Source organism: Phocoena phocoena, chromosome 3 (genome assembly GCF_963924675.1).
Source record: "Phocoena phocoena chromosome 3, mPhoPho1.1, whole genome shotgun sequence".
NCBI classification, from domain to species: Eukaryota; Metazoa; Chordata; class Mammalia; order Artiodactyla; family Phocoenidae; genus Phocoena; species Phocoena phocoena.
The window spans coordinates 835952-852942 of NC_089221.1; the positions used below are offsets into that span (position 1 = coordinate 835952).

Genomic DNA, 16991 nt, shown 5'->3' on the forward strand with positions numbered 1-16991 from the left:
TCAGCCAGAGAACTGAGTAAGCCGCACGTCCTGTCACAGGAGAAGATGCTCCTGTGGATGGGAGAGCAGGGCCACCCGCAGTCTGTGTCCTGCTCGAAGCGGGGGGACGGCCCCTGGACACCCAGAGGGCGGCAGTGTCCGAGGAGCAGTAGGGGCCTTGGCCGGAGTGGGGGGTGAGGTGAGAGCTCACGGCAGGGCAGGCAGGGCCTGCAGGCTCGGGAGGCCTTTGCCCATAGAGACACAGGAGCTGGTGGAGGGTTCCAGCTGGGGGGCGGGGGAGGGGCGGGGGCGGCAGGGCAATGGCTCTGAGCCCCCAGGAGAGCGCGTGGGGATGAGGACCCAGCCTGGAGGCCCCACCTGAAGCAGCTCTGGGCACCGGGCGCCGGTGGCCCCGCTCTCTGAGGACCTAATTAGAGCCCAGAGCTCAGGCCGGGGGGCCCAGGCGGCACCGGGCTCAGTGTGGACAGGGCTGCGGGCTGCTGCCAGGACCCAGGGCTCCAGCTGTTAGGCGGTCAGGATGCCCCACGTCCCCCCGCTGGCAGGGAGAGCTGGGGAAAGAGGGCCCCCTCCCCTCCTCCGCAGGGGGGGCTGTGGCCGGTGGGCGGGGCTCCGAGGGTGCGGAGAGCCCGAGTCCTGCAGAGCCAGGCGGCTGTCCTACCATCGGGTCCCTCTTCCTGGAGAGTCCGGTGTGCGCGGTGGGGGTGGGGGTGGGCGAGGCTCACCTGAGCCGCTGCCTTGGCGTTTGCACAGGGGGAGGGGCCGGCAGCGCCAGGGAGCAGCCTGGAGGGTCCACGGCGCCTCTGCAGATAAGGCATTAACAGTCTGGTGGACTCGCCCTCCAGATCTGCTGACGCTTCCTTTCGGCCCAGGTGCTCGGGGTGAGGTGCCAAAGGTTCCCTATAAAGTGCTGGGGCTCCGGCCCGTGGCCACTTACCCTCTGCTCCGGCCGCGCCTGAGGGACCCACCTGCACCCGCCATGGTCAGGCTGCTGCTGCCCAACCCCGGCCTGGAGGCCCGGATCCCCACGCTGGCTGAGCTGGAGAGCCTCGAGAAGCAGGAGAGCAGCTCCCGGCCCAAGTGGGACAACAAGGCTCAGTACATGCTCACCTGCGTGGGCTTCTGCGTTGGCCTGGGCAACGTGTGGCGCTTCCCCTACCTGTGCCAGAGCCACGGTGGAGGTAGGCGGGCGGGGCGGGCGACACCCACGCCTCCACCCCAGGCCCCACTGTGGCCTGGGGGCCGGCAAGCCCCTCGGCTCCGGGCGCGCCGGGCTGGCACATCCAGGGCCTGCGCGTCAGGTGGGGGGCCCCCATGCTCCAGTACCCTGGAGCCCTGCCCTGTTCCCAGACCTGGTCTGACCCGGGGGTGGGGGTCAGGGAGGAGCCCCCTCCTCTGAGTGTGGAAGGTGCTGGCCCGACGGGCAGTAACGCCAGCCCTTGGTGAGTCTACCATGTAGGCACCGGGCTGGGCCCTCCCTGCGTGTCGCCTTCCATGCCGGCCTGGGGTAGGGGAACGGGACTCGGGGAGGAGGTCTGGGGCAGGTGCAGCGCTCGCGGGACGGCCAGCCCGAGAGCTGGCCGGTCGGATGCTCTGGGGATGCTCCTACATCTGTGGGCTCTTGAGCGCCCTCCGGTGACCTGAGTCAGTTCTAACTCCGAGGAAGCTGCAGGCTCTCCCAGGCTCTGTGACACGAGTGCCCCCCAGAAGAGCAGACGTGGAGGTGGCCTCCCGGGGTCCCCGCAGTGCCACCCCCAAGGGCTCGAGCTCCTGAGTGTCTGCGAGGGTGTGTCCTCTGAGCCTCTGGTCCAGCCTGCGCTTCCCTCTGTGCCTGGGGCCCCAGGGAGCCTGCGAGGTCAGGACCCCCAGCCTGAGTCCGGCCTATTATTGCCGGGCTCTCAGCTGCTTCAGTGAGGCTGGTGCCCCCCCTCTGGAAGTTGCTGGTCACGGCCCCTGAGGGGCCGTCCTGGGGGAGGGTCCCAGCCTCGAGTCCAGCACAGGGACAGGAGGTGGGCAGGGAGGAAGGGCTGAATGCTCCCTCTGCAGGTGGGCCCCGGGCGGCTCAGGGTGGACCCACTTTGTGGGTGGAGGCCAGGGGCTTGTCCCTGAGAAGAGGGGGCTGGGACCCCAGAGCCGGGCAGGGACGCCCGGGAGGACCACGCGGGCAGCAGCTGCAAGGTCTTCAGTGAGAGTGACAGAGCAGAAACCAAGACCTCAGACTCCCAGGGAGCCTAGGCCCTTGACTAGGAACAGCTCCCCGTGGGAAGTGGGGTTCCCGGGCACAGCTGCACACGGGCCAGGAGCCCGAGGGGCAGCGCGAGAGCGGCCTCAGACCCCGCTGACGGAGGCAGCTGGGCTCCCTCAGGCGGCCCCGCCCCTCCTCCGCTTGGGCGAGGGTGGAGGTCCAGCCCCTGGCACCCTGGGCGAGGCTGCCGCCCGCCCCGCCCCAGACAGGTCGGGACTCTGGTCCACCCGCTCCCCCCGCCCCCGGGAGGGCCCGACCACAGTCCTCTGGGCCAGCTCACAGGTCAGGAACTGGGCGTCCTGTCCTCCACACCCGGGAGACGATCCCTGAGGACAAGGCAGCGGGTGGCAGGGGACCCATCAGGGTGACGTTCCCGCCCCCGCAGAGCCAGCTAGGAGGGAGGGGGGTGGTTGTCCAGCTTGGGGATAAATGCCGCCTTTGAAGGTTTTTGACCTCCTCCCACCCTGACCGTCCGTTCTGGCTTGGTGAAAACTTACTTTGTCTCCAGTTATTTCCAGGAGTTCTGGGTCATTCAAGAAGTAAACGATCTTTTACTTTACTTTAAACTTTATATTATGAAAAAAAGTAAATACAGAAAAGTAGAGAAAGCCACAACAAGGACCCCCAGGCCCCTGATACTTTAAACTTTATATTATGAAAAAAAGTAAATACAGAAAAGTAGAGAAAGCCACAACAAGGACCCCCAGGCCCCTGATTCAGGCTTGAGCGTTGGCGACGTTTGCCCGGTATTTGTTGCGTGTGTGGCCACGTGCACGCCGAGCGGCTGCTGCACGGCCCTGGGGGACCACGCAGTCACGGGCCTCTGGTTCTGGGTCTCGCGTGGGTCCCGGCATCTCCGCGAGCAGGGGCTGCGGGTGTGCAGCCCTCGCCTCCACCCTCCCGCGGGCTGGCCTGGCCTCGGCTTGCCTCTGCTCTGGGCTGAGTGTTTGCTGTCAGCAGAGAGCAGGGGTCTGTGATGCTGAAGGAGCTGTCCCCCTGCAGGCAGGCCTGTGGCCCCAGCCACAGAGGAGGATCTGGCTGGCCCAGAGCAGCCTGCTGGGCGGGCGGGGGTGGGAGCCCCGGCTGTCTCAGCTCCCTGGGGCTTGGGAAAGACCTGCTGCTTTTCTGGGCTTGGGGGGTGGGGGAAGCTGGCACCTCTCCCCGCCTCTCTCCCCCACCGTCCGCACTGCTCCTCCCTCGACGCCTCAGGGTGGCCTCACTTCAGGAATCTCCTCCTTCGTCCTTTGTGCCCCTCCTTCCCAAGTCCCCGTGAGCGTTCCGTGGGCTCCGCACGCGTGGTTATACGTCCAGCCGGCAGGCGGGCAGTGCACCTGCTCCCTGTCCTCTGCTCTGACCAGGAGTCCGGCATCGGGCGCCACGCTTGCATTCAGCTCCCTGGTCCCCACGCCGCATCCCGCCCTCCCCCGTGCCATCTGGGTTTCCAGGAGGTGGGCCCCCCCGGGGTGCCTGGATCGCCAGCCTCCACACCCCGGCTCTGTCCACTCCCTCTGCGATGGCCACCTCTGCCCGTCCGGCAGACCCGGGGCACACACGGGCTCGGTGCTCCCGCAGGGGACAGGGCCCAGGCGAGGAGGGCAGAGCAGGGCCCGCGGGAGTGTGGGGTCCCAGGTGGTCCCACTTCTGGGGTCGTGACCTCTAGGCCCTGGACAAACCCAGGCCTCCTCTCTGCCCCCAGGCCCTCCGGGCAGCTGCTGTGCCCGCGGGGCGGTGCCACGGGGCTCTGGCGTCCCCTGGCCTGGGGGACCTGGATGCCTTTCAGGGGTCCGCTCTGCCAGATGCTGACTGGGACCGCACAGACCAGCAGGGTGGGCCAGGCCCGGGGAGGGCAGGACCCGCCCGCGTTACTTGGGCCCCTCCCGCAGGCCAGCTCCGTGGCAGCCGGGCACTAAGTCCAGATCACGGGGCTGGCAGGGACGCAGGGCAGGCCCTGGGTGAGGGCGGGCGCTGGTGTCATTTGGGGAAATGGCGGGGGGACCCACGGCCCCTCATGGGTGTCTGGGGAAGCGGGCAGTGCCCGGGGGAGGCTGGCCCTCAACTGAGGGACCTGCTGCCCACCCCCAACACAAGCCCAGGCATGGGACCACCCCAAGTCCCCGGGCAAATCCTCGACACGGGAAGGGCAGCAGCCTCAGTTTCCGCTTCGCTTTCCTCCTGGAAGCCGACTGAGGGTCTGCGATTATCCTTCATGATTAAACAAAAGTGAAGCGCCCCTGGGAGACTCCAAAGCTGAGAGGTACCCCGCACCTGAACCTGCGCCACGTGGGCCACCGCCAGGCCCTCTTCCGGCAGCTCCCTCCTCCCCTGTCTGGCAGCTCCCTCCTCCCCCGTCTGGCTTCCTGATTTTTGGAGAAACTCCATGTCGTTATCCCGGGGCGGGGGTGGGGTGGGGTGGGGTGGTGTTTACGTCTCCTGCCCCCGCGTCTCTCTCTGCATGTGTGTCCCTCCGTGGGGGTCGTCTCTGCCTCTGGGGACCTTTGGAACCATGCCGGGCACCGGGCACTTACGTGGCTTTCCTCCCTCAGTGAGACCCACAGCCCTCCCTCCTCTGTCCCTCCACCTCCTCCACACCTGCCCCTGCGGAAGGGGAGCCCGTTTAAAAAGGGAAGATGCATATTCCCTGGAGCCTGAGTTTCATGAGAGAAAAGAAGCCAAGAACCACACGTCCCTGGAAAGAACAAGGTGCAGAGTGCCTGCCTCCTGCTGGTGCTGCCAGGGCTGGGGGAACTGGGCAGGCGGACTGCACGACATGGGCACACAGGAGGGCTCCCTGGCCCAGCCCACCTCTGGGGGTGCAGTGGACATGTGCTGGTCCCACCCTCCCATCCTCTTGAAGCTGAGCCTCTGGTCCCCGAGGAACTTGTGGGAGGGAGAGGTGCCAGGACAACAGGCAGCAGGGGGGGCTTCCTGGAAGAAGTGCTATCCAAGCGAGGTTTTCAAGGATGAATAGGAGTTTCCAGATGGAGGTGAAGGGGCAGGGAGACTGGGGGTGGGGGGTGAGTAAAAGTGGCACCATGAGGGGAGGGGACGGGATTTGGAATCATGGGGTCGTTTTCTTCTTGGTAGTTCTGCCCCAAAGATTTTCAAATCAAGCTCCCAAGAAAACGTCAGAGAGACAAATCTTATTTCAACTTTACCTTCACTGACAGAGGGATCGCAGGAGTCCCTGCCCTGAGCCTACGTCTCCGGCCGTGTCCCCAGACCCAGGGCAGCTCCCCTCCCCTCCCTCAGGGGATCCGTCTGCTGGGCCTTCTTTTCCTGGGGTCTTTCCTCGTGGTCACAGCCCACACCTCTTGCTTCCTGGCCCTCAGCCCCCTGGCAGCCATGGAACCGGAAGAAGCCTGTCCCTGGAGCCCCAGGTTGGGAGAGAGTCTTGCGGCCTGTGGCCCCTCAGCGTCCTGGCGTGGAGAGCGAGGAAGGGCCACGGGGAGGGAGGAGGTGCCACCGGGCTCTGGGGCCTGTCCGCCCAACGTGAGGGCTCTGTGGAGGCAGACGGAGGAGGGAAAAAGAGAAAAGGCCAAGGGACTAAGCCAGGAGCTCAAGGGAGAGCCGGGCTGGCAGAGGCTGTGGGCCCCCCGCCCCTCCGAGTCCCTCTCGACACACACACGTGTGCACACAGACACCCTCTCACACCTGCACATGCACACGCTGCGTGCACCCACACGTGCACGAGGACACACATCCACGCGCACGCTTACACCGAGTGTCCACATACACACGGACACGCCCACACGCTCTCACACTCACTCACATACCCGTGGGCACACACAGCGCCACGCCACCGAGGACCGCTAGCTCAGGCTGTGACACGCACGCTGACCGGGGGGCCAGTGTGGGGAGGTGGTGGCCTGGCTGCGGTCCGGGAGACGACGGGGCAGAAGTGAAGGGTTTGCGATATCTGGGGGAGAACAGAGAATGAGCGTGCCGGAGAAAGGGGCGGGGGCGGGGAGGACGAGGGGGAGAGGTGGGCGCAGGGAAGGCAGGGAGACGGGGGCTGCACAGACACTCCAGATGGGGTGTCACACCCAGGGTGAGGGGCAGACGCGGGGCACCCCCTCACTTGGTAGGTTCACAGCTGGACACCGGCCACTTGGGGCGGAGAGGTAGTGCCACAGAGCGAGCGTCCCAGGGCAGCCCCGGCGTCCTGGGAACCCAACCGCGCGACCCCATCATGCTGGACCTGGATCCGCTCGTAAGTCCTGAAGCAGTCGTGTGTCTCCAATTCTTAGCGCCCAGTTTCGGCTTTGAGGTTCGTCCCGACTAATGGGAACGGCCTTTGGTAACCACGATTGTGCTAATCTCGGCTGTGCTCGGTGCGGTGCCAGGCCGTGTGCACCTGGAATTCCCCCCCGGTTTTCCCCGGAGCCCGGTTCAGGGTGTTGGGAGCAGCTGGGGGGCCCGACCTGGATCGGGCCAGGGCGGCTGGCACAACCATGGCTTGGGGACTGGGGGTGGTGGTGCTGAGGACGGAGCAGTGGGAAGGGGCACAGAAAGAAGGGGCGTCACTGTGGGCCGGGTAGCAGAGCCCAGTGGGAGCACATGCACCGTGAAAGCAGGTGTCACCACGTCCCCGTCCTTCACTTATGCTCGGCAGATGTTCACGGGACTCCTGGTCGGTGCCAGGCTGGACCCTGGTGCCCGTCAGGGGGCAGGGCCGGCAGGTGCTGCGTCTGGCTCCCGTACGTCCCCAGGGCAGGGTCCCTGAGCCTCAGATTGAGAAGCCCTCCTGCCAGATGTCCGGGTCAGCCTCTGAACCCCCGGCCTCTCCCCTCTGCCCTTCCCTACCTTTGCGTGAGGGTGGCACGTGTGTCCACACCCGCTGAGGGACTCACCCTGGCACGTGCCCCTCCCTGGGCTCCACCTACACGTGGACACCATCCCTCGCCCTCCGGGGGCTGTGGCGCAGACAGCGTCCTGCAGGGATGGCAGACAAGGGTGAGCTGGCCCCCGTTAGGAGGTGGCGTGAGCCCCGCCCACAGCAACACCGCTGGCCGTCACCACGGGCGTTGTCGACGGCGATATCCTTTGTGTTTGTGACAAACGCCTGTGACGGTGGCCTGTGTAGTCCAGCGAGCTGCCCCCTGACTGCATGCCGCCCCTCCCTCTCCAGGGGCGTTTATGATCCCTTTCCTCATTCTGCTGGTCCTGGAGGGGATCCCCCTGCTGCACCTGGAGTTCGCCATAGGGCAGCGGCTGCGGAAGGGGAGCGTGGGCGTCTGGAGCTCCATTCACCCGGCCCTCAAGGGCGTAGGTGCGTGTCTGCACTCTGACTTGGGCGCCTGCCTGGGGTCCCATGTTGGCAGCAAGCCCCACCCTGTCCTCCTTCCTTCCCTTCACGATTCAGGGACAGGAAGGTCCCAGGGCTCCACGGCCCCCACCCTGAGGCCTTTGCAAACCCTTCCTTAGAATCTCCTGGGGTGTGGCTGCAGGGTCCAGGCCACCAGGGGCTAACCGGGCAGCAGAGGACGTCCCGAGTCCCCAGGCGTGCAGGGCCTGGGAGGGGCAGACATGTGGGGAGAGCGGAGCGCCCCACGGCCTGCCCAGAGCAGGGACCGGGAGGGACGCTGACCGCCGGGGGCCGCCCCCTGCTGTCTGGGGCCTCCGTCCACTCACACGCAGTGGGCCAGGAGGCTCCCCCCAAAGGTGACCTCCCCACTCCCCCTCAGGCATCGCATCCATGTTCGTGTCCTTCATGGTGGGTCTCTACTACAACACCATCATCGCCTGGGTTATGTGGTACTTCTTCAACTCCTTCCAGGACCCCCTGCCGTGGAGCCAGTGCCCACTCAACGCCAACCAGACAGGTGAGCCCTGGAGGGCCTGGGGCGGGGGGGGCGGGGCGCCGGCCCACGAGCAGCCGCCCTCTGATTCTCCAAAGTTCGCGTGGTTGTAGCCCAAGTTTGGCAAAAACCGGAGCACAGAGAGGGGCGGGCCCTGCCCCCGTGGGCTCCCTGGGCGCACTGGGACCATTCAGGGCAACCTTCCCATCTCTGGGGATGGGGTGGGGTGAGGGGAGGTCTGCCAGGATTAGACCATGCCCCCTTGGCAGGGTCTCTCTGTGGTTCCGTGAGCCTGGGGGGCAATCAGGACCCTGGGACCCCGGGGCTCAGAGTGGCGAGAGTGTGTGAGGTTGAACAGAGCTGCCCGGTGTGGGCTCCGGCCTGGGACCCCCAAAGGCTGGTGACCCCCTGAATGTCTGAGTGCCGTGGGGTGGGGGTGGGGGGAGAAGGCAGGCAGTGGAGGCCCTGTGTGCACGCCACACGTGTGCGTGTGTGTGCCTGTACCGGGTTTGCATGTGAGAAGTCTGTTTGGCGTGTGCGTATGCTAACCACGTACACGAGTAGCACACGTGCACACGACCGCATGCAAGCGTGCTCGCACACCTGCTAGTACGCCGTGCGCATAGTGTCTGCTGCGTGTGGCTGTGCACACACGTGTATGGCTGGGCACAGCCGCCCTGCACCCCTGGCATCAGTGCCCTGGGATCTGGGCCTGAGCTTCTTCCCTGGGGGTCCGTTTGCTCCGTGACCCACACTCACATGGGTGCCCGTGCCAGGCTACGTGGAGGAGTGTGCCCGCAGCTCCCCCGTGGATTACTACTGGTACCGGGAGACCCTCAACGTCTCCACCTCCATCGACGACTCGGGCTCCGTGCAGTGGTGGGTCCTGCTGTGCCTGACGTGCGCCTGGAGTGTGCTCTACGTGTGCACCATCCGCGGCATCGAGACCACCGGGAAGGTGCAGGGACAGCGGGCAGTCCCGGGGGCGCTGGGGGGGGCCACGCCCAAGCTGCTGCCCCTTCACCAGCCACCGGGAAGGTGCAGGGACAGCGGGCGGTCCCGGGGGCGCTGGGGGGGCCACGCCCAAGCTGCTGCCCCTTCACCAGCCACCGGGAAGGTGCAGGGACAGCGGGCAGTCCCGGGGGCGCTGGGGGGGGGGCCGCGCCCAAGCTGCTGCCCCTTCACCAGCTCCGGGGGCCCAGCCCCTGCGTGCCCTCTGTCTGGGAGGGCCGCAGACTCGGTGCTGGACCAGATGGCTCTCAAGCACGTGTTTAGGAAGCCGAGTGTGGGGGGGACAGGGACGTCCGTCCGGTCGGCAGAGCTAAACAGCAACCGTGTTCACAACAGAACATAGAAACCAGAGAGGGAGGCTGGGACCCGGGGCGCACGGAGCAGAGCAGCGCAGGTCCCACATGGCCAGCCTCCTCTTCGAGGCGGGGGCCCCTACCCCCGCTCTGGCCTCCTTTGTCCCACACCTGCCACCTCCCCAGGCCGTGTACGTCACGTCCACGCTGCCCTACGTCGTCTTGACCATCTTCCTGATCCGGGGCCTGACGCTGAAGGGAGCTTCCAGTGGCATCGTCTTCCTCTTCACGCCCAACGTGAGTCCCCGCCGGCCACCCGCTGGCCTGGGCACCGCAGCGCCTGCCTGGTCCCAGGGTCCCTGCATCTGGGCCGGGCCTGTGTGGGTCATGGGCCGGCTCAGCTGCGGCTCTGGGTGGAGGGTCATCAGCTGTCGCCTCGGGGCCGTTTTCCCTCTGACCGCCGACCGGTGGCCTCGGCTGTCACCTTGCCTCCAGGCTCCTGTCCCCCCTGGGCGCCCCTCCTGTGTCTCCCACACCCCCGCATCAGCGGCGCACAGCCGAAGGTGTCTGTTTGGCCGCAGGTCACGGAGTTGGCCAACCCAGTCACCTGGCTCGATGCGGGGGCCCAGGTCTTCTACTCCTTCTCGCTGGCCTTTGGGGGCCTCATCTCCTTCTCCAGCTACAACTCTGTCCAGTGAGTACGAGGGACAGAGGGTCCCGTGGGCGGCAGGGCTGTCACTCCACCAGGTGTTCCGGTGCTCGGAGCCTCGGTCTCCACATTGGACCTGCCGTGAGCGTGAAGGGAAGGGACGCGCGCTCTCCAGAGGCGCCGGTCCGAGCCTCTTGGACTGCGGTCGGCTGGGCCATGAGCAGGCGGGCGGGACCTGCTTACCCTTTGGCCTCCCCTTTGTGCCTTGGCCCTTGAGGCAGCGAGCGCTGCTGCTACCCCCTCCGTCCCCCACCCCTCGGCATCCCGCACCGTCCACCCCAGACCGACACCCACACAGAAAGTACCAGAACCCCCAGGGCCTCCAGGGGAGCGCAGCGGTGTCCGCTCATCTCATAAGCACTTACAGGGCGCCCGCCCCCGCCTCCCACGCGCCAGGACCCATGCTCCTGGGTCCCGCGTCCATGCATCCGGCAGAGGCACACCAGCACGGTGAGCTTCTGTCAGGTCGCAGGCAATGAGAGACTCGGAGAAAAGGAAGAACCGAGCAGGGCGAGGGGTCTGGAGCCGGGGGCTGGGCCGGCTTGGCGTCAGAGCGCGCTGGGGCTCCAGAACACGTGAACAAAGGCTCCGACGGCGGGTGGGTGCTGAGTGTGGTCACCCAGGCCGAGGGTGCCGTGAGGCCCAGCGGACTGGCGCGGGGGGGTGGGGGGTGGGGGGTAGTTGAGGGTGAAGATTCAGCTGCTCCTGGCCGCACACACCCGCCCCCTTTAAAGCGCACAGTCCCGCGGCTTTTCGTGTGCTCACAGAGCCATGCAACGGTTGCCGCTGATCCCAGAATATTTCCAACCCCCGAGAGAAAGCCCGCGCCGCCCAGCAGCCAGCCCCTCGCCCTCCCCGGCCCCCGGACACTCAGCTGCTTTCTCCCCGGGGGTCAGCCCCTTCTGACATCTCACAGATGCGGCCTCCTCAGGCTCCGCCCTCTGTGTCTGGCTCCTTCCACTGAGCTTGAGGCCCTCGGGGTTCGTCCAGGCTGTCACGTGCGTCACGCTCCTTCCTTTCGTGGCCGAGTCGCCCTGAGGCCTGTGGACGGGCCACGCTGGGCTCCGTGTATCATCCCTCGGCCGTTGGGCATCTGGTTGTGTCCACTTGCCGGCTGCTGTGAATGTTTGCGTTCAAGCTCCGTGTGCGCCTGTTCTGGCTCCCCGCGGGTGTACCCCAAGGGGCAGGGCTGGTGGGCTGCAGGGCGGCTCGAGGTCTAAGCATTTGGGGAGCAGTTCTCCACCGCGGCGCCCCCACCTCACAGCCCCCCACAGGGCCGTGTGCGCAGCCCTGGTCCCTCCACACCCTCACCCACACCTGTCACTCTCAAATGTTTTGGTTCCGGCCGCCTTGGTGGGTGTGCCGTGGCATCTCACTGTGGTTTGAGTTGCATTTCCCTGGGGGCTCCTGATGGAAGCGTCTGGAAGGATGGTGTTGTCGGCAGGGGGGAGGGGGGAGGTCAGTGGTCATGCGCCGAGGTGAGGGAGGCTTTGGGTGTCCAGGTGGAGGGGGGAGTCCTCAGCCGTGAGGGCCTGCGGCCGGCAGAAGGGGTCCTTGGCAGGGGCAGGGGGGCAGGGAGGGGGGAGGGAAGGGGTCCCGGCCAGGGGGTGGGGGACACCTGGCCCACGCCGCCTCTTTGAAGCCTCTGTGGCTGGTGGGCTGTAAGGTCCAGGCTGTCCTGCCCGCGTGGGGCCGACGAGTCACCTCCTGGGCCCAGAGCAGACGCTGGCCCAGCAGAGACTTGAACACAGGCATCTCCAGCTCCAGCTCTGGGGGTCCCCAGGGCTTTTGGGGGCACCGAGGGGCCACCAGGTCGCAGCAGGGCTTGGGGACCGTCACCTGGCGTCCGGGCGGGTTGTCCGAGAGCCCCTCCCCCATCCATGCCCAGGGGCGGCTCAGCCTCTCAGGCTGGCCCGATGGCTCTGGCCGTCCCACTTGTGCCAGCGCGGGCTGGTCGGGTGTACACGGTGTCTCCGGGCCTGTGGTCACCGAAGCCGCTTTCGTCCGCAGCAACAACTGTGAGATGGATTCGGTCATCGTGTCTGTGATCAATGGCTTCACGTCCGTGTACGCGGCCACCGTGGTCTACTCCATCATCGGCTTCCGGGCCACCGAGCGCTTCGATGACTGCTTCAGCGCGTGAGTGGCTGGTTGGCGCCCTGGTGGCCGCTGCGTCCCCGCCCCTCGCCTCCGCCTCCAGGGAGCCCACCCAGGGCTGGAGTCAGCCTCACTCTATTTCCAGGAACATCTTGACACTCATCAATGGCTTCGACCTGCCCGAAGGCAACGTGACACAGGAGAACTTCGCTGAGATGCAGCAGTGGTGCAATGCCTCCAACCCCGCGGCCTACGCAGAGCTCAAGTTCCAGACATGCGACATGAACACCTTCCTCTCGGAGGTAGGCACCTTGGGCCGCGAGGCAGGGCAGCGGGCACCTTGGGTGGATGGACACCAAGCTTCCCCCGGGAGCTCAGTTCCGACAGACCCGTCCCCCTGCCACGTGCCGGCCCACCCTGCCCCTCCTGCCCCTTGGGCGCTGGCTCTAGGGCACCAGCGTCTGCTGGGCCACGAGCCCCAAGTGTGAGGCCCCGAGATGCAGAGGCAGGGACCCAAGGGCCTCCGTGGGCCTGACCTCTCCATGGCCTCAGGTCAAACACACAGAAACACCCTGTGGTCCATTTTTACTTTAATTTCTTCTGCAAAAAGGGCAGAGTCATTATAACTGTACTTTTTTTTTTTTTTTTTTGCGGTACGCGGGCCTCTCACTGCTGCGGCCTCTCCCGCTGCGGAGCACAGGCTCCGGACGCGCTGGCTCAGCGGCCATGGCTCACGGGCCCAGCCGCTCCGCGGCACGTGGGACCTTCCCGGACCGGGGCACGAACCCACGTCCCCTGCATCGGCAGGCGGACCCCCAACCACTGCGCCACCAGGGAAGCCCCTAACTATACTTTTGAAATCACTCGACAGCTGGTGGCTGTCACGGTGCTGGGAAACCCTCGCCTGACGCACAGATGCTTTGAACACCAACTCCAAGATCAGTGACGTTGCGTTCTGTGATGCTCATGGGCCAACATTTACTAATTTTGTTTTTGCAATTTTCTTATTTGGAGCCACCCGACATTTCGGGGCATGTGGAGCATTGTGAGGGCCTGGCACTGTTTCTCCGGCGACAGCACAATCTCGCCAGGAGTGGACACAGAGCAGAGGGTCCTCCCTGCCTGGCTCTCCCCTGGGAGCCCCGGGTGAGAGGGACGGAGTCACGGTGACCCCCTCCCCGGCCAAGAGACTGAATTTCCTTTCTTTTTAAAAAGCAACCTTATCGAGGTGTCAGTTCTCACCTGGAAGCTCTCCCGTGTCCCGCGCAGTTTGCAGGGTTTTAGTAAGTTTACGCTGTAAGTTCACACAGTCCCGCACCCTGGACGTCCTCCGTCAGCAGAGCTCCTGCCCCCCTCCCCACGCCCCGGGCAGCGCAGACGTGCTTTTGTCTTTTCCACGGGGTCTGGGCTCTTAGAACCCCGGACACGCTCCTCCGCGGTGTGGGACCAGGCCGCTGGTGACGACGCCCCTCAGCCTCCCACTCTTCTGCGTGGAGCTGAGTCCTTGTGTCCTGGGCCCTGGTGTAAATGCTGCTGCGCTGCCTTGGGCCCCGGCTTCTGATGGGATCCCGGCCCTGCATGAGTCCTGCGGGGCTGCCGGCTCCCCGCTCAGTCCCTCCGAGCTCAGGTTTCTCTGAGGAGGTTCTATCCCCGGGAACCCTGGCCCCCAAGAGGGGCAGCTCCTGCCTGAGGCCTCACTGACCTGTGTGGGCCGCGTGTGGCCGCACAGGACCACCCACCCCGGGCAAAGCGTGGTCATTACGTGCCCGCGGGCGCGTCCTTGGTGCTGCCTGCCCCGTCGGCTGCTGTGACCGCTGGTGGGCGCACGCCCAGGGTGTCTGCTTTGGGGACTCGCGCTCGGGCCCATTGAAGTCGTTTAGTGCTCTGGCCCCAGACGTAGGGGGTGGTGGTGCCCATCAGTGAGCAGATGGCAGTCCGTGTGCGTCTGCCGAGTGTCTGTCCGGCCGCACGGGGCCCCGACCACTGCTGGACAATGTGATCCACTTCCCGGTCGCGAAACTAGTTCAGCTTTTAAAAATACGCTTAGGGCTAAAAGACAAGGTCTGGTCGTTTCCCACAATGGCTCCCATCAGCCATATTTGCGTGGTGCTGGCTTGGCAGGCGGAGGGCCGTCTGACGACAGGGCCAGCCTGGCCCCTGGGTGACGCGCCTGCCGCACCCTGCAGGGCGTGGAGGGCACCGGGCTGGCGTTCATCGTGTTCACCGAGGCCATCACCAGGATGCCGGCGGCCCCGCTCTGGTCCGTGCTCTTCTTTATCATGCTATTCTGTCTGGGCCTGTCGTCCATGTTTGGGAACATGGAGGGTGTGGTGGTGCCCCTGCAGGACCTCAACGTCATCCCCAAAAACTGGCCCAAGGAGCTGCTTACAGGTAGGCCGGACCGGGGCCAGGGCCGTGCGGGCAGAGCTGGGAGGACCGGCTCCGGGGGTCTCGGCCGTGGTGCAGATGTGGGGCCTGGGTCCCCGGCGGCCCGCTCTGCCCAGCGACAATGGCCCTGCTGCGCCCCGCAGGCCTCATCTGCTTGGGGACGTACCTCCTCGCCTTAATTTTCACGCTGAACTCCGGCCAGTACTGGCTGTCCCTGCTGGACAGGTACGCGGGCTCCATCCCCCTGCTCACCGTTGCCTTCTTCGAGATGTTCTCTGTCGTCTACGTGTACGGCATAGACAGGTAAGAGGGAAGGCGAAGGACCATCTCTAATGGCCAGGGGACATTCCCATCACGGGACAAGGGGATGCGTTCGGGCCAGGACAAGGGGCGGCAGGCCCGCGAAGACACGGGACCAAGCCTGCATCTCCCTTCCGGCCCGGCATGGTGTAGGCAGGGGCCTGGCCCTGGGAGGGCGACAGGGAGAGAAGAGGGGTCCCGCATGCATGCAAACCGTACCCCGTCCAGCTTCCAGATGCTCCCAGGCCCCAGGATAAGCGCTGGCAGCAGCGGAAGGAGATAGCACAGTCTCGGGGTGGGTGAGAGAAGCCAGGGCGGGTGCACAGGCAGGCCGCTTGCTGCGGGTGGAGGGGCTTCCCCAGCACCCCACCTGTGGGGAGGGAGCTGGGTGCTTTATTCCAGCTCGGGCTGCCCAGCCAGGGCTGCTCCCTGGGGTCTGGGGAGGGCTTCTCAGGCAAAGAAAGGCAGACAAGTGTGGCCTGGTCAGCCATCCCTTGGCCCGCCGTTCAGGGCATCGGGGAATCGGTGGGGACCCAGAAGATGGTCCCTGGGCTCTTAGTAGGAGCTGGACTCACCACAGCTCCAGAAATAATCTGCTGGAAACCCATAGAGGGAGCCGCCTTGGGACCCCTTTCCTGCACCACCAAGAGCACGCGCGTGTGTAAGGACACACGTGCAGGGGGTTCACTCGCAACACAACTCGAACCAGCCTGGTGGCGCCGTGGGGAGACTGAGGCGCACTTGGGAGACCTGCTGTGTGTAGCATCAGCAGACGTCAGGGAGGGACGTGCGGATGGAAAGGTATGGATGTCACCGCATGTGTGATGCTGACCTTGCAGCAGGTGTGAAACTGTCTGAGAGATCACATCCCTCTGTGAACAGCCGGAAGGCTGTTGAAGCCAGACACTGGCCCCGGGCAGCTACCCTGCATCGCTTGCCTCGGGGAGGACGGGCCGAGCGGAAGCGTCCGGTCACGGGGCTCCTGAGCCCCACGGGGACAAGGCCTGGGCGCCTGCGCTTCTCCAGCAGCATCCTCTGTGTTCGCCGGGCCCTGGACGGCTCACGTTTACGCTCTGCCCACTTTGTTCTGATTTCTGCAGACGACAAACGCATCTGTGCAGAAGGGCATTGGGCACAGGGCAGGGGGAGATGGTGAGGTTCCCCAAGGGCAGGGCTGCTGCCGTGCCAAGGAGGCTGAGGCAGAGGCTTCGACGGCTTCCCTCCTCCATCCCCAGAAGTTCCGGCCCCTCCTGTGCATCAGTGCCTGCCCGGGGCCGCCTCTGACACGAGTCCACAGTCCAGCCGGGCAGTGGCACCGTGGGGCGGCGGGGGTCCTCAGAGGCTAAGATCGGCTTCTGCTGTGCCCACGGTGGTCTTCCTCGGGGAGGCGCATCTTTGCCCAGAAGGATGTGACGGGTCAGGGTGCGGCATGGCAGGACTGGGACCGTCTGTCTGGGGGTGGAGCGGCTGCCCGCCCTCCGCCGTCTTGGGATTAAAGGTGTCTCAGTGTGCACCGGGGACAGCCCCCTCGGTCTCTGCTTTGCAGGTTCAACCGGGACATCGCGTTCATGATCGGCCACAAGCCCAACATCTTCTGGCAGGTCACGTGGAGGGTGGTGAGCCCTCTGCTCATGCTGACCATCTTCCTGTTCTTCCTCGTGATCAGCGTCAACGAGGAGCTCGTGTACAGCGTCTGGAACCCGGCCTACGTGAGCCCTGGGCCTCCGGGGTGGGGCTGGGGGCCGGCTCCCCCTCCCTTCAGCCTGGAGGCCAGGAGGGAGTCACACGGGGGAGAGGGCACTTCGCCCCGAGGGAGGCCCCGGCTGCCTCGTCTGCTCACCCCAAGGTCGCTCTCTCTCTCCAGGAGGAATTTCCCAAATCCCAGAAAGTGAAGTACCCGAACTGGGTGTACGGCGTGGTGGTCGTCGTGGCCGGGGTGCCCTGCCTAGCCATCCCTGGCTTTGCCATCTACAGGCTCATCAGGAACCGCTTCCAGAGGGCAGGGGACCAGCAGGGGCTGGTTGGTGCGCAGTCCACGGTCTCGGTGAACGGGGACGTGAAGTCCTGAGTGGCCCCGCCCACAGCACGGGGGGTGGCGTCAGAGGAGAGGGTGGGCTGCAGGTGCGTGCGTGCGTGAGCGTGTGAGTGTATAT

The 16991-nt window shown here is 65.8% G+C and overlaps 1 protein-coding gene across 1 annotated transcript; it reads left to right on the top strand.

The window, feature by feature from the left end:
- Positions 1 to 976: 976 nt before the first annotated feature.
- SLC6A19 (solute carrier family 6 member 19) lies at positions 977 to 16906 on the top strand. Its single transcript, XM_065874190.1, has 12 exons — positions 977 to 1178; positions 7371 to 7511; positions 7927 to 8064; positions 8817 to 8998; positions 9531 to 9641; positions 9926 to 10038; positions 12064 to 12192; positions 12296 to 12452; positions 14337 to 14541; positions 14682 to 14841; positions 16385 to 16547; positions 16703 to 16906. Exons 1-12 carry the CDS (start codon positions 977 to 979, stop codon positions 16904 to 16906), a joined length of 1905 nt encoding a protein of 634 aa, XP_065730262.1.
- The last annotated feature ends 85 nt before the right edge of the window (positions 16907 to 16991 follow it).